This window comes from Rhagoletis pomonella, unplaced genomic scaffold (assembly GCF_013731165.1).
Source record: "Rhagoletis pomonella isolate Grant_MI unplaced genomic scaffold, Rhpom_1.0 Rhpom_scaffold_00008, whole genome shotgun sequence".
Taxonomy (NCBI): Eukaryota; Metazoa; Arthropoda; class Insecta; order Diptera; family Tephritidae; genus Rhagoletis; species Rhagoletis pomonella.
Genome location: NW_023458562.1, coordinates 41415392 through 41429573, shown reverse-complemented (window position 1 = coordinate 41429573; position 14182 = coordinate 41415392). Strand labels below are relative to the sequence as shown.

General features: G+C 36.6%; 2 protein-coding genes and 1 non-coding gene across 5 annotated transcripts in view; 1 reads left to right on the top strand and 2 right to left on the bottom strand.

The window, feature by feature from the left end:
* Positions 1-8260, bottom strand: part of LOC118744879 (H/ACA ribonucleoprotein complex subunit 4) — a 15495-nt gene extending 7235 nt beyond the window's left edge. For 2 of the 3 annotated variants that reach the window (XM_036478280.1, XM_036478282.1), the window contains exons 1-7: positions 8149-8260; positions 7629-7997; positions 6924-7175; positions 6434-6708; positions 2063-2482; positions 262-1989; positions 128-178 (exon numbers count right to left, since the gene is read on the bottom strand). In XM_036478280.1, the coding sequence (XP_036334173.1) occupies positions 1765-1989; positions 2063-2482; positions 6434-6708; positions 6924-7175; positions 7629-7997; positions 8149-8161 (1554 nt within the window). In that variant the 5' untranslated portion in view covers positions 8162-8260 and the 3' untranslated portion in view covers positions 128-178; positions 262-1764. The remainder of the gene's footprint in view (positions 1-127; positions 179-261; positions 1990-2062; positions 2483-6433; positions 6709-6923; positions 7176-7628; positions 7998-8148) is intronic. The other variant, XM_036478281.1, reaches the window with a different exon arrangement.
* LOC118745333 lies at positions 2570-2706 on the bottom strand. Its single transcript, XR_004993635.1, has one exon. It is a non-coding gene; the product is annotated as a small nucleolar RNA snoR639/H1 (small nucleolar RNA).
* Positions 8261-11006: 2746 nt separating the features above from the next.
* Positions 11007-13318, top strand: LOC118744880 (borealin-like). The gene is given in 6 exon segments (XM_036478283.1): positions 11007-11333; positions 11335-11442; positions 11798-11903; positions 12102-12427; positions 12429-12496; positions 12786-13318. Coding segments are annotated over 6 exon segments (915 nt in total). The 5' UTR covers positions 11007-11219; the 3' UTR covers positions 12979-13318.
* The last annotated feature ends 864 nt before the right edge of the window (positions 13319-14182 follow it).

Sequence of the window (14182 nt, the reverse complement as noted above, 5' to 3'; positions counted from 1 at the left end):
TTATGTGATAATTTTTATCGTGGAACACGCCTGACGCAATGAGCGAATCTAAAAACAGAAATTTCTTTTTAAGTTAATTGTTCATCATGTGAATTTGTTTTCTACAGTTTTAATAATATTAACTTACATTTTAAATGATAATTTAGATCGTAGAACACACGTGATGCAATGAGCGAACCTAAAAAGGAAATTACAATTTAACGAGGCAATTTAAAAACAGGTGTTAATTTCTATTGTACATTTTTCATAATATTAACTTACATTTTATGTGATAATTAAGATCGTGAAACACACCTGATGCAATGAGCGAACCTAGAAACAAATTACATTTCAATTAGGCAATTTATAAACAGGGAAAAAGATTAAATTAAATTAAAGACCAATAAATCGCATTCATCGTGTAAATATTTTCAGTTAGGGGTGAAGGTGGAGTCATCTCAGCACTTGCTCAGGTGTTAGGTCTCATCCGCAGTGGACCGCGTCATTCGTGGCCCCATGCTGCACAAACCGAACCGCCTCCACGACACAAAAGAGTTCAGATTAGCAACACAACACTAACTCCACCACCCCAGTAAGATCAATCAATCGCATTCATCGTGTAAAAATCTTCAGTTAGGGGCGAAAGTTAGTTCTTCATTGAAGCCTTAGGTTTAAAACTTACCCTATCTTTGGGCTTGCGCTTTAGATTATTTGTTGGCTCCAAAAAAATTATATAGTACATAGCATGAAATCCTCCGATTCTGTGAAATAAAAAACTTCTTTTACTAAATTTATGCATATAAGGGCGGTATTATCACCTGCGAAGCGAATGAATTTGGCGAAGCGAACGGTTTGGCGAAGCGAATGGATTGGCGGACGCAACTTAAATATGCATTAAGAGTGTTCTTTTTTACCAGCTTGTGGAAGTTCTTTGCATCGCGAAAACTTTTAATGCCTTCCCTGCCCTTAAATTCGCTCCACCAAACCGTTCGCTTCGCCAAAATCAGATACGTAAAAGATTCGGAAATTATTTTACATACCTCTATGTGGAACTTTCGTGACCCAAATATTATGGCGAAAATGTCATAAAACTTATGGCCATATTGTATATGGCGACTGGTGTCTAGTTGCCGGTCTAGTGGCCATGCCTACCAGTATCGTACTTTGTATTATGTGTAGCGATTAATCTCAGTAGACAGAAAAGCGCAGACAACATCTGAATCTACTTTTTTGACATGTACATTGCTTAGTAATTGGCAACTTTCCAATGTGTTTAACTATTTGTGTTAACAAATAAAAAAATTGTCATAAGGGGGAAAGAGAAGGTTGCACTACTAGACTCAGTAGCCGACAGTCAGTAGCCAGTTGCCATACGTAATGCGAATTTGAGTAGATGGTTGCACATCAGCTATCAGTCGCCACACATAATAGGGCCATTAATCGATATAAATAAAGCGATGTTTTCTATATACTAATGTATTTTTAGTAAGCAGCCTTTAACACATTTGCACAGCATGAAAAATTGCAGTGAAGTTTACATTTAAGACTTATTTAACCTTATATCTACAATAATTGTAATGTATTGGAACTAAAAACGAATAAACTTGTTGTATCAAATAGTACAAAAATATAGAAAGCGCTATATTTAAGTATACAGATTCTTTCAGCCGACTTCGCATTTAAATAACTGTTTTGAAAAAAAAAACCAAACTTTACTGAACATATTACGCAGTTACTTAATGAATACGAAAAATAAATCATTGAGGTGTAAGCTAAAATCCATTTTTACTCCTGGTCATCCTTTTCCCTATCTTTATCCTTTTTCTTCTTCTTTTTCTTTTCTTTCTTTTCTGACGCCTGTGTCTCTTCAGCATCAACACCCTGCGTGCTTTCTTCTGCAGCCTCTTTATCTGATTTGTGTTTCTTCTTCTTTTTCTTTTCACTCTTTTCCACACCAGCATCTGTCACTACTGCGGTATTTTCATCTTGGCTAGATGCACTAAGTTTGCGCTAGAATTACAACAAAAAGGAAACCGATTTTTGTTTATTTATATTTTTAGGTAGATATGACATTACGCCTTACCTTTTTACCCTCTTCTGCACTGGCACCATTTGTTGGTGCACTTCGCGGTGCTACGGCTGGCGCTGGTTTGTTTGCACTGTAATCAACGAAACCAGTTAGCCACTCTTTTGGAGTATTTTCATTCGGGCGGCCATATTTGTCCAATTTCCCTGCCGTTATCAGCGCTTTCTTTGCCGATGCCTTTGGTCCCAAACCCCATTTACGCGGGTAAGTATCTCTCTCCATTATAACTCGTTTAATCTTTGCCACGACACCGTGATCACATGATGCCATTGTTGCTGTAGTCATCTGTGCGATTGCTAAACATATCGCCTCACCTTTAGTAGTTACGATGACAATTTCTTGATCTATCTCTATACCATCTTCGTAGCGTAAAACACCAGGTAACATAATTTTGGCACCATAACACACGGCATTCACCTGGAAATTTCGAACATGAATATTTATAAAATGATTGGTATATATGAACATATTTCAGGAAACTTTTTGCATATTTATAGTTTTAACTGTATTCCGAATAAATCTTTGTTGCAATGTAGGTGGAAGTCATTGAAACATACACACATCGAAATAGTATTTCTGTTCCCAATCATAGTCACAGGAAGAACTGAGAATATTTTCCCTGCCGGCTTATATCATGGGGTAGCATGGAGTACTAGAATGTATGTAGGTGAACAAAGCGTTTTCAAGACACGTATGTTATATGTACGTGGGCAATGCGTCCGAGAACGATTTCCGCGATCCTTAGATTGACAATATCCACATACTTTTGAATTAATGCACGAAAATGAATGGAGTACTTTGCATTCAAATTAGTCAGTTAATGGAAGTGTATGCGAAAAAACCTTTATTTCAAATCAAGGTCATCAACAGGGAACGGATTTTATGGAAATTGCCTTTTTTTCTGCTAAAAAGATAGATTATATTCGATTAAGAATGTCCACGATTTAGCTTTCCCTGATTCCATATATACACATTTGATGTAGCCTTTTTTTGCCTTTTTTAAGATATTTGCCTTTTTCTGCCTATTACACCTTTAAAAAGTGATTATAGCGAGGAAAAAGCCCTTATTCCTGATAATATAAAAGTTTCAAACGTTCCAAAATAATGTCTTTCGTTCATGCTTCGCCTGCTTCAGGCAGGCGCAGAGCGAAACTTATGTACAAGCAGCGCTGCGCCCAAAGCGAAATTAATGTATGTATGTACAAGCAGAGCTGCGTTAAAACAAACAAACACTATACAACGTGTATTTCATTTGGCAACTGTTTTTGTTTTTTACTTCAAAATGCTGCTTGCTGCGATATCGGCACATGCTCACTGTAGGCTTCTGGGTGTGGCATACATACATACATTGATCTTCAGCTTTTCCTTTATTTCATAAATATAAGTTTATTAAAAAAGCAGTTGGCGCTGCGCAGCAGAAACCTTATTTTACATCGCTGTAGTAGCATACAGAATAAATAACAGCGAAGAAATGTGTGTTTCGCTTCATGCAAATGCAACAAGCAGATCAACATTCAATCAATTGAGTTATGGTCTGATTGTGGCAACTTAACTTACGGCTCTCTCTTCAAAATTCTGTTAAATGGGTGTTGCTTATAATTGAACAGCCGAAACTTAACCTAACTTAATGCCACGTTGAAATCTGTTTCATTTTGATTATCTAATACTACGTTATAAGCTCGTATTATTTGCAAATAACAATTTGCAAATAACTAAATCACGCAAATAAGTACTTATTAGTGGTACTATTTGCAAATAAGCGCAAGACGCCGCCATTCTAGGGTTTATTTTCTTTTTCGATGGTCATCTTATGAATAATAATAATAATAGACTGGCGCTTACACATATGTTAGTATTTGGCCGAGCTTCTCCTCCAACATGTGGCATGCGCCTTGATGTTGTTACACAAAGCGGAGGGACCCACAGCTTTACGCCGACTCCGAACGGCGATTGTAGTTTTATGAGAAGCTATTTTTCATGGTAGAAATACACTCGGAGGTTTGCCATTGCCTGCCGAGGGACGACCGCTGTTAAGAAAAAACCTTTTTCTAAATTTTTTGCGATGTTGCTTTGACCAGGGCTTGAACCCAGGTGCTGGTGAGTGAAACCGCGCACTGCTTACCACTACACCACAGCGGCTGGTCATCTTATTGCCTTTTTATAATCAAGACGTTGCCATTTTTGACTTTATATTCTTTTTCGATGGTCATATTATTGCCTTTTTATAATCAGGCAATATTAAAAAAGAATTTTTCACCATCGAATAAACAGTGAGTTAGGTATTTGCAAATTATTTTTATTTGCAAATAGCTTACGTATAAACGTAGTATAAGTTCTACGTTCCGTTAAGTTGAAATAAGTTGCCATAATCAGGCTTTTAGACTTAATGCATGCATATATATGTACATAACTATGTTCAAATTAGAATTTATATGGTAAAGTAATTTAGCCCTGTTTTTTTTGGGAATCCTGCCTCTGTCTAGCCGAATTCCTTTTTCCAACGCTGAAGTGGCATGCACAACAGTACATATATACAGTATCGGTCATATCTATAGCACGCCATTTTAAAGTGATATTGTGTGCCACATATGCTTATTTATTTATTTTTAAGAATTTTCAATTAAAATACAGTTCTTTCTCTAACAAACCCCATATAAACCCAAGTTTAACAATTTGTAGAAAACTTCAAAAAAGTGCAACAAATTTCCCCCTAAATTTCAAACTTTTTTCTCGGAAGTGTTTGAATTTTTCTGAATACACATTTTTATAGCCCAATCAATTTTAGTCTGATAATGTGCAAGTTTCACTAAGAAAATTCTATAGAAATGTTTGTAGTTAAGTTTAACTAATGATTTAACTATATTTTAAAATGGTTAAATTAACTGCCCAAAGGCCAAATTCATAGTGCTTAATTAAAAATCTAAAGTTAACTGCCGATTCTGAGTTAACTACGCACTGTGAATTTGGCCTTAAATGTTTAGAATTCGACAAACAAATTTCAAATTTGTTCTACGCCACACATATGGTAAGTAAAAGTTAAAAAGCAGTATTTAAGTTGATTAACATGGTGTGCAAATTTGCATACATTAAGAGAGGAAACTGGTTACCTCTTTTAATATGCTTAAATTTAAACAAATTTTTTAGAGCGAAATTAATTCGGCAAAGATTTCTTTGTGTATTTCACTCACGAGCTGACGGTATTCTATTGCAAGTTTTGTTTGATATGGAGGGAAAATTAATCGAGTGGGTACGGAATTATCCAGAATTATATATTTTGGCAATAATTGCCAAATTATCCAGAATTATATAATTTGGCAATAATTGCCAATTGATCATTAGTAAAATAAATCATCTTGGTTTCAATGAACTTCATTTTACTGAAAGTATCGGGCGACATACTACGGATGTGTGTGCATTGGTATCACTGATCGATGATGATTGGCAATGATACTGAACTGGTACGGCATTGATTTGTGAAGATAGATCTTAACTTTTATTATTATTACCAATCGATTACAACACGTACATGTACTAGGGTTACAATTGCCGGCTAGATGAATTATGGATACTAATGAAGGCAAAATTCTTCCCCAGAGAGGTTTTCCCAATTGAGTTTCAATGCGGTTTCCCCTTAGCTTTGATGCAAAATTACTCATGAGGCGTCGCGAAGTACGCCGGGTATTTGCTAGTATAAAATAAAGCAAGTGAACATAAATCAAAGTTAAATTAAATGCTTGCAACCCGCAACTCTCACCACTCGGCTACCACGGACGGGAAACTCGCCGCTTTGTTTGCTAACTTGTACAAAAGACAACAGCTGGCCGTTTTTACCAGTGTTCCCCTGATCTGAGTTAATTCCCAAAAATTTCGTGCATTTTTTCGGCTGCTTATGCTCATTTTAAAAAGAGGAATATGCATGAGTTAAAGCAAATAAAGGCTTGTTATGCAAATAATCGATCCCGTTTGTCTACCGTATTAACCACAGGAGATAGCAGTCTCCAATTTCCGTAAGTGTATTCATGTTTGTCAACATTTGATGTTATACTCTGGCATTATTTAGAAATAAAAGGAGATTGACATTTTTGCATCAATGCGTTTAAGAAACAGGAAGTCAGACTAAAGTTAATTTTTTTTTGTAAAACATTTAACCACTTAACTCTTACAAGGTTCATCTAATTTCATTAAAAGTGGATTCAGAAGTATTAAAATTTACTACAAAAATTATGCAAAAAGATTTAATAGGAATAGGAAGCCCCCAATCAAACCTTAGCGCGTTATATGTTAATTTATAAATATGCCTGTTTTACCAGAAAATCTAAAAATAAGTTTTATTTACAGTCCAGTGTTATCCACAACTAAGATACTTACCGAACTATCTTTCATAATGATACGCTTGTGGTTTACAAGTAAGCCTTCCAAAGGTTTAATTACCCGCCGAAGCATAGTCTCATCCTTGTGATTTTCATACAGGTACATAGCATCTAATACATCATGCATGGTGACCATACCATCGCGTTCAGACTGTATTCCCGAACGTACACGTCTCAATTCCAACATTTGTCCTCCCACGCCTAAGACTAGGCCTAAATGCACGCACATGGTTCGAATGTAAGATCCAGCCTCACAGCTAACCCAAAAAACACCTTTAGAATACGAGGCAAATCAAGAGGAAAAGATCGTCTTAACGATAAATGTACATGTATTGCACTTAGCAGTGCAACCGAATTAATATAGCATTTTTATTTTGTTAAAGCAGAGGAAAATAACACCACTTATATGCAGATGTGCTGTTATATCCATGTGACCAATGCCATTCGATTAACGATTTTGAAAAAATTTTTGTTTGTGCGGCACTCACCCATATTTCGCGCTTCATCATAGTCTAGTAGTTTGCTATCGTAAACAGTACGCACCCGCAACTGCCTTTTCACTGCAGAAATTAAGGGTGGTCGTTGAAAAAGAGCACCACGTAACTTTTCCAAGCCTTGACGAACTTTAGCCACCGATTCGACTGGCGAATGTAATTTGAAGATAGCTACATACTCTTTGCCAGCACTCTGTTGTGATTTAACTAGCCGCGTGGCACGATCAATACATACAATGAGACAGCCTAGAACAATACATTAGTTATACGAATGATGTATACGACTGCCTTTTACGCAAAACAAAATGTATATTGTCGTTGTAAGTACAAAACCGCGTATCAACAAAACGCAAAACCGCGTATCAACAAAATGCAAAACGGCGTATGTGAAGTTGAATAAATTATTTTCTAGAGAGTAAACACAACTATATTTTAAAGGGTTCTCTTTTTTATAAAGAAATCGCATTTCTGGCTAGTATATTTCAGGACGAATGTGAAAGGATTGAGCCAAGAGCAGTTACGCGGTTCCCACGACAGTCGGGTCTACGTAACCGGGACGACCCAGATTTATATCTGGCCAAGGTCTGTCACTCCAGCAACACTTCCCAAAAAGTCTTTGGGGAATTTTTATGCTGCTACCGCCGGTTTTGCAGAATGACGATACGCGGTTTTGTACTTTAAACGACGATATGAACATACCAGTGACTTTCGGATCGAGAGTGCCAGAGTGCCCAGTTTTCTCAACCTTCAAAATTTTTTTTATCCATGCGACTACTTCATGTGAACTGGGGTTAGATGGTTTATCTAAATTAATGAAGCCGGACTTCATATACTCCTTAATATCTCTACTCAGTGGAGAGGAACCATGTGGTAATGGTGTATAGTGGTTTGTTCGTACGTTCAACTTGTCAAAACTTTTCAATAGCAATGGCCATTGTGAAGCATCTAACTTGGCCGTTTTTTCCGATGGTTTCACCGAAAAGTCACCAGTTTTCTGCAAAACACCAATATCATCCAAATCAATAGGTTCTTCCTTGATTTTTTTCTTTTTCTTTTCCTTCTTGATTTCTGAAAGTAATTTTATAGAAACCACGAGGCATAGGCATTTTAAAAATGGGTGTAAAATAAAGTAAAACTATGTACATTCAATTTAATAATCGAAGCAGCGATATATGAGCATTTTACGAGTCATCAGTAACCGTTTCCTAATTTTACTTACCGATATCCGCCATAATTCCTAGATTCAAAAATAAAATTTAGAAGCAACACGGGACACGTTTTTGGGAGCAAGACGTTCGGCGCGTAAAAGAAAGGTTATACTTGAAAACTGTCAAAACGTAGGGTTGCAAAAAGTTGTTAAGCACGTGTTCCGGTTAAGCTACCTTTACATGAGGCAATTTTTTGACAGACCTAATCGCCCGCAAAAGTTGACTTGTTATCTACTTTGAGGCAGGCAATTTTTGAATAACTATTTACACGAGCGCCTTTTCTTTGGGCAATGTTGATTCGCCTAGAAAATCAGCGTTGGCTGCCCCCAACTTCATTGGAAGCGATTAGTTGAAAGGCCGTTCAAACCAGGCGATTCATGAATGAAAAACACAAGATCACGCAGGAACAAAAAAATAAGAAGTAGATTTTTTTGAGCCGGTTCTACGACATCTTGTTTCGCTGGAAAACGAGCGAAAAGTAAACAAAGTAAAGAAAACAGCGAAAATCAAACATAGCCAAAATTATTGCCAGCCACTTTAAGGGCCGGTTGTTCAATATCTGATTAGCACAAATCGGAGGTAGAAGCTCCGGTTAAGTACAACGACTGCTTTATCGATCACAAGTGACATGCATGATGTCGAAATCGTCGATAGTGTAGTGGTAGTGATAACCAGACATTGAGCAACATTTAAAGGCTCTGTTATGCATACTTGGCATTGCTTGAGAGTTGTCACATGAGGAATCTGTTAAATGAGCTTCGCGTGTAAGCGGTTACCCAACGCACAGCATTACATACGTAAAAGTCTGTTGGTTTTTGATTTCTACGTAAAAATGGTATAGCAGTGCATGCAATGCCAAGTATGCATAACAGAGCATGGCATTGCTTGAGAGTTGTCACATAAGGAATCTGTTAAATGAGCTTCGCGTGTAAGCGGTTACCCAACGCACAGCATTACATACGTAAAAGTCTGTTGGTTTTTGAGACTTTTACGTATGTAATGCTGTGCGTTGGGTAACAGCTTACACGCGAAGCTCATTTAACAGATCAAGTATGCATAACAGAGCCTTTAACATTGTTGTATGCATGGAGTCGAAGACGTCGATAACGATGTTTAACCGCAGATTAGTGTTAACCAGACATTGAGTAACCGGCCCTAAGCACACAATTTAGGTAAAATTAAACGGCCCTAATAGATTAGAAGACAAATGCAATATTTTCGCATTTAGCAAAATTAAAACACGTTTTTCGCTTTGGCAGTTTCAACTCGTTCTTCTTTTCGCTCTATTCTTTGTTTACTTGTGGTCACAAATGTCAACGCCCAGGACGGCGCAATCTTGTATTCTATCATTCTTGGTTCGAATCGTGGAAATTTTGGAAGATCACAGGGTTGATTTTAGCATTTAGGGCCGGTTACTCAATGTCTGGTTAACACTAATCTCCGTTTAAACATCATTATCGACGTGTTCGGCTCCATGCATATAACATGGAGTTGTTGTTGTTGTTGTAGCAGCATACAAATTCCCCAAAGACTTTTTGGGGAGTGTTGCTGGAGTGACAGTCCTTGGCCAGATATAAATCTAGGTCGTTCCGGTTACGTAGACCCGACTGTCGTGGGAACGACGTGCCAGACCATGGAGTCGATAACGATGTTTAACCGGAGATTAGTGTTAACCAGACATTGAGTACCCGGCCCTTAAAATAGTTAAGATGTAAGGGCCGGTTACTTAGGCCCGGTTGTTCAATGTCTGGTTATCACTACCGCTACACTATCGACGATTTCGACATCATGCATGTAACATGTGATCGATAGAGCAGTAGTTGTGCTTAACCGGAGCTTCTACCTCCGATTTGTGCTAATCAGACATTGAACAACCGGCCCTTAATGCACATATATAGATCTAATGAAAGCTTATTTTCTCCTTTATGTGATTAGTAGATTTTTCTATTTTGTTAATGACGTGATTTAATAATAAAAATCATTTTGCTTTTAATTTTGTTATGTTTTTTTTTATAAAACCTAATTTTTCTGAAAAGTAAAACATATGTACATAAAAAAAAGATATTTTTAATACATTTCATACGACTTCAAAATATTTTAAATTAACACAGTAGTTATTCCAATTAAAAGAAATTCAAGAATTGATTTTCCGACCTTCAATAACAACAGTAATTATTATTTCCACCTCAAAAAAGAAATACCTTTATAATCATTTTATTAATCAAAGAAATGTACGTATTCTGCACTTATACCGGCCTCTTCACTTTTAGAATCAAAATATCCCCGGCCTCTCCACCCCCCTATAACCATGAACCAATTAGAACAGATCTGACCGGTTGAGAAGCAGCCATTTGTAATAGCAATTGAGAAAAAAGTGTATGGCGGTAGTCATTTTGAAGTTTGCTATTTCTGTTTTGCTTCTTTTTTATGTGTATTTTGTCGGTGGTTTATTTCAGTGATTTTTAAGTGATTTTGTGTGCAAATGTAATTAAAATGAAGTGCGCGGTGATTGGATACAAAAACACGTACAAAAATAATAAATTGGTTAGCCCAAATATTTGCACAACATTGCTTGTATTTTTTCTTTATGCTTCCTCTTCATATTCTTTGTTTACTTTTCACAGAAAATAACATGGCGCCGAAATTATAAACATCAGCCAGAAAATTACTTTTTTCTTTTGCTTCGTCTTGTCAGATCTTGTGTAGTTGGATCATGGCCTATACCCGGAAATTTTTTTTTTCGTGTCGATTTGCACTAAAATTTTCCCAATACAACGTCGCGTTCTTGCATGATCTCGTATTTTTGGTGTATGTAAATCTACCATGATCCTATGGGTGTCCTAGCCCTGCGTTGTTCTATACTCGTTGCAACCCTGTGTAGTTTTGCTGAATACTGCTGAAAACTATTGCCCGACGTTGGGGTTTATTAAATTCAAAATGGCATTTTTTCGACTTGGATAGAAGAAGGTGGTTGGCTTTATAGGATTTGTGTGTTTAAAACGTGTCCAAAGATTGGGATAAATATTGTCAAAAATAATCAAAAACTTTAAAATTCGTGAGAGGGAGTTTGCGAAGAACGAAAATGCCGCGTACTAAAGTATCCAAGTCCAGTAAGCGCTTTCGCGAGACATCTAACTGCGAAGAAAAATTGCGGGAGTTCGAAGCATCTTTCGATAGCTATCTGCTCACCTTGGAAAAAAAAAGGAAAATCTCAAATTGAAGCCATAGAAGACAAACTTTATATGTTATTGGTTATCACAGATTCTAGTGTTTTGCGTTTACTTATGGGTGATATACTGTCTTTGGTAGGTACAGAAAACGATATGTATGTCCATGATGCAAAATTTTGAATACTTGTATCGTGCAATATATCTACATACATATCGCAGATTTATTTCAATATTGTCATAACTCAAAAAAAAAAAACTAAACTCGAGAAAAAAGGCTTTAAAGTCTTCAATTTAGATGAATACAAAGATGAATACAAATTTTGTTCTACTGAGGTTCTGGTAATCGGTACATCTGTAATTTTTACACAACTTAGAAGACGTAGCGATAAATTTCTGCACACTTAACTCATTTTTTTTATTTTTTGGATTATGACATTATTATACATATGTATCTACATCCATTATAGATAATATGTATTCGTTTTTTAAGAATTTAACAAAACTCGAAGATTGCAAAAAGTATGCCAATACTTTAGCAGACAATAGCGGAGGCCGTAAGCAAAATTCTAGCAAGCAATTAAATCCTAACGATGAAGGTAATTCTTAACTTTGATAAGTATAGACTCTGCAACGCATTTTTCTTTCTTTTGGTAATGGTCTGGGTTCATTTTCTGATTTCTTTTCTTTCGCTTTCTATTGATATATAAACTTCACTCATGTTCCTCATCTACCAATACATTCGCCACACATTTATCATGCATCCTAACAACAAACAAAAAAAAAATTGGTAAAAGGTTACCTTACAGAGGATAGTACAAATGGCGGCAGTGCAATAGGTGTATCGACGTCAATTTTAACTGCATATAGTCGACCGTCTACAAAGCAGCAGCCTCAACGTGGTCCATTAAGTTCAGCACGAGCTCGAAGACCGCGTCGCAGCCGTTCAGTGTGCGATGACAAAGTGCATTCTGCAACAGTTAAGTCCACGTCAAGTACATGCAGTATAATGGATACACGCGTTTCGCGTAGTAAAATGCGCACTCCAACTGCATCACGTTCCAAAGCCTTTAGTGCTGATCGCTCGTCGCAAGTTTGTGGGCAACAATCTCCGGCAGCAGCTTTTTTTGCGTTGGCCTAAACCTGGCGAAATGGTTTTGTCCAAATGCGGAAGTCCAGTCGTAGCTCATGTGTAAGTACTTTATTTATAAATTGATCAAACTTCGATTTTGTTTTTCCATAAAATAGAAATTTTAGAAAAAATTGTGTATCTGTATTACATCTTAAATGTGCGATGGTCCTCTGCAACGACACAACTAAAAACTAAAAAAAAAGTCCATACTATTATTGAGTGGCTCATGCCTCTAATCCTTACTAAAGCAGTAGTAGGATTAGAGCCAAGGAGGGCCTTAAGTAGAGGACCATCGATATGAAAATATTTTGTTACAAAATAATTATTTGAGAATTTGTTTATTGTTCAGCATGCCAGATAAATATGCGAATGTCAACATCCCTACAAGAAACGGAATATTTTCTTTACGCCCAAAGAAACTGGAAGACCTAAAGTCAGATATCGTTAACGCAATCGACCAAGAGACACTCGACCAAATCAGAACTTTGCACGATAATTTAAATTTGATCATGAAAATGGCAGATGGCTCCTTACCGAAATAGGACTACATAATAGTTTATTTGTTTTTTATAATTCACTTTCCCATACATACATACATATATATGCATATTACATAATACATACATCTTTTGAATTATTTGAATCTACATCGAAGTAAATTTTAAAATAATGTATCCCACTTTGTGTGCGAATTGGATAAAAACAAACTTTTGTCTATTCAAAAGAAATTAAACGCAAAGGATTTATATCCTTGAGGTGAAAATACATTTAGAAAATGCGAATTTATGCTGAAATTAGGATGTTGTCAAACTGCTCGCAAACTTCTGTAGAATTAGTTAAAATACGTTTATGAAGCAATAAATATGTATTTTATATGCATGATTCGAAAAGTTTTGATTAATGTCCTTGGCAAAAAATAAATGGATGACTTCCCGAACGTTAGCTATGCTACACATGTAAATTCAAATATACCTAAGGGCCTACTCTAATGCGATGCGAAAGAGAAATGCGATGCGATAGGCAATCGCCACACGTATTACTTACGACGTATTTCTCTTTCGCATCGCATTACAAAGTAGCCCAAACTGGATTTATGTAATGTGCAGCAGTGGCATCTTAAAATGTATAGCTACGGTTTCAGCATTACAGTACTGTTGGCTGTGGGTTCAGAAATGCATCAAGCCAAATCATCTGGCTATTTTATTGGGTACTCTTTATGAATTTGTACAACGATTTTGGGTTGCTGTGCCCAAACGCGTGAATCGAATCAAAAACCTTTTACACACTATGTATGGTATTTTATGCAAGTTTCCGAGCTGAGCTGTAAAAAAATCCACGAAATATCTGCAAAAGGTGTTCAGTCCCTCTTCTTTAGCAAAACAGAAAGGAGCATTATACTTTTCATAAAGCGGCGTTTATCCTCCTTCGTTTAGGGGGGTTTAGGGAGCCACGCCCCTCCCCCTCCGCCCCACCCCTAAATCGTTGTACAAATAGCTAAAGATTTTCCATTTTATTTATAAACTATAATTAATGAAAACACCTGACATATTCATCAACTACAGTTTAGAAATTAAAGATATTCAGCCCTATTCTGCATTTCGACTCGAATCGAAATTTTCTCCGTTTGGCAGCTTTGGTATTCTGCGTTCCGTCAGAGAACTTAGATAGATAGAGAAGGTGCAAATTTTTGGAACGTAAAATTGTTTGGCTGAAAAATAAATCCATGGAATATCACCACAGCGCGAT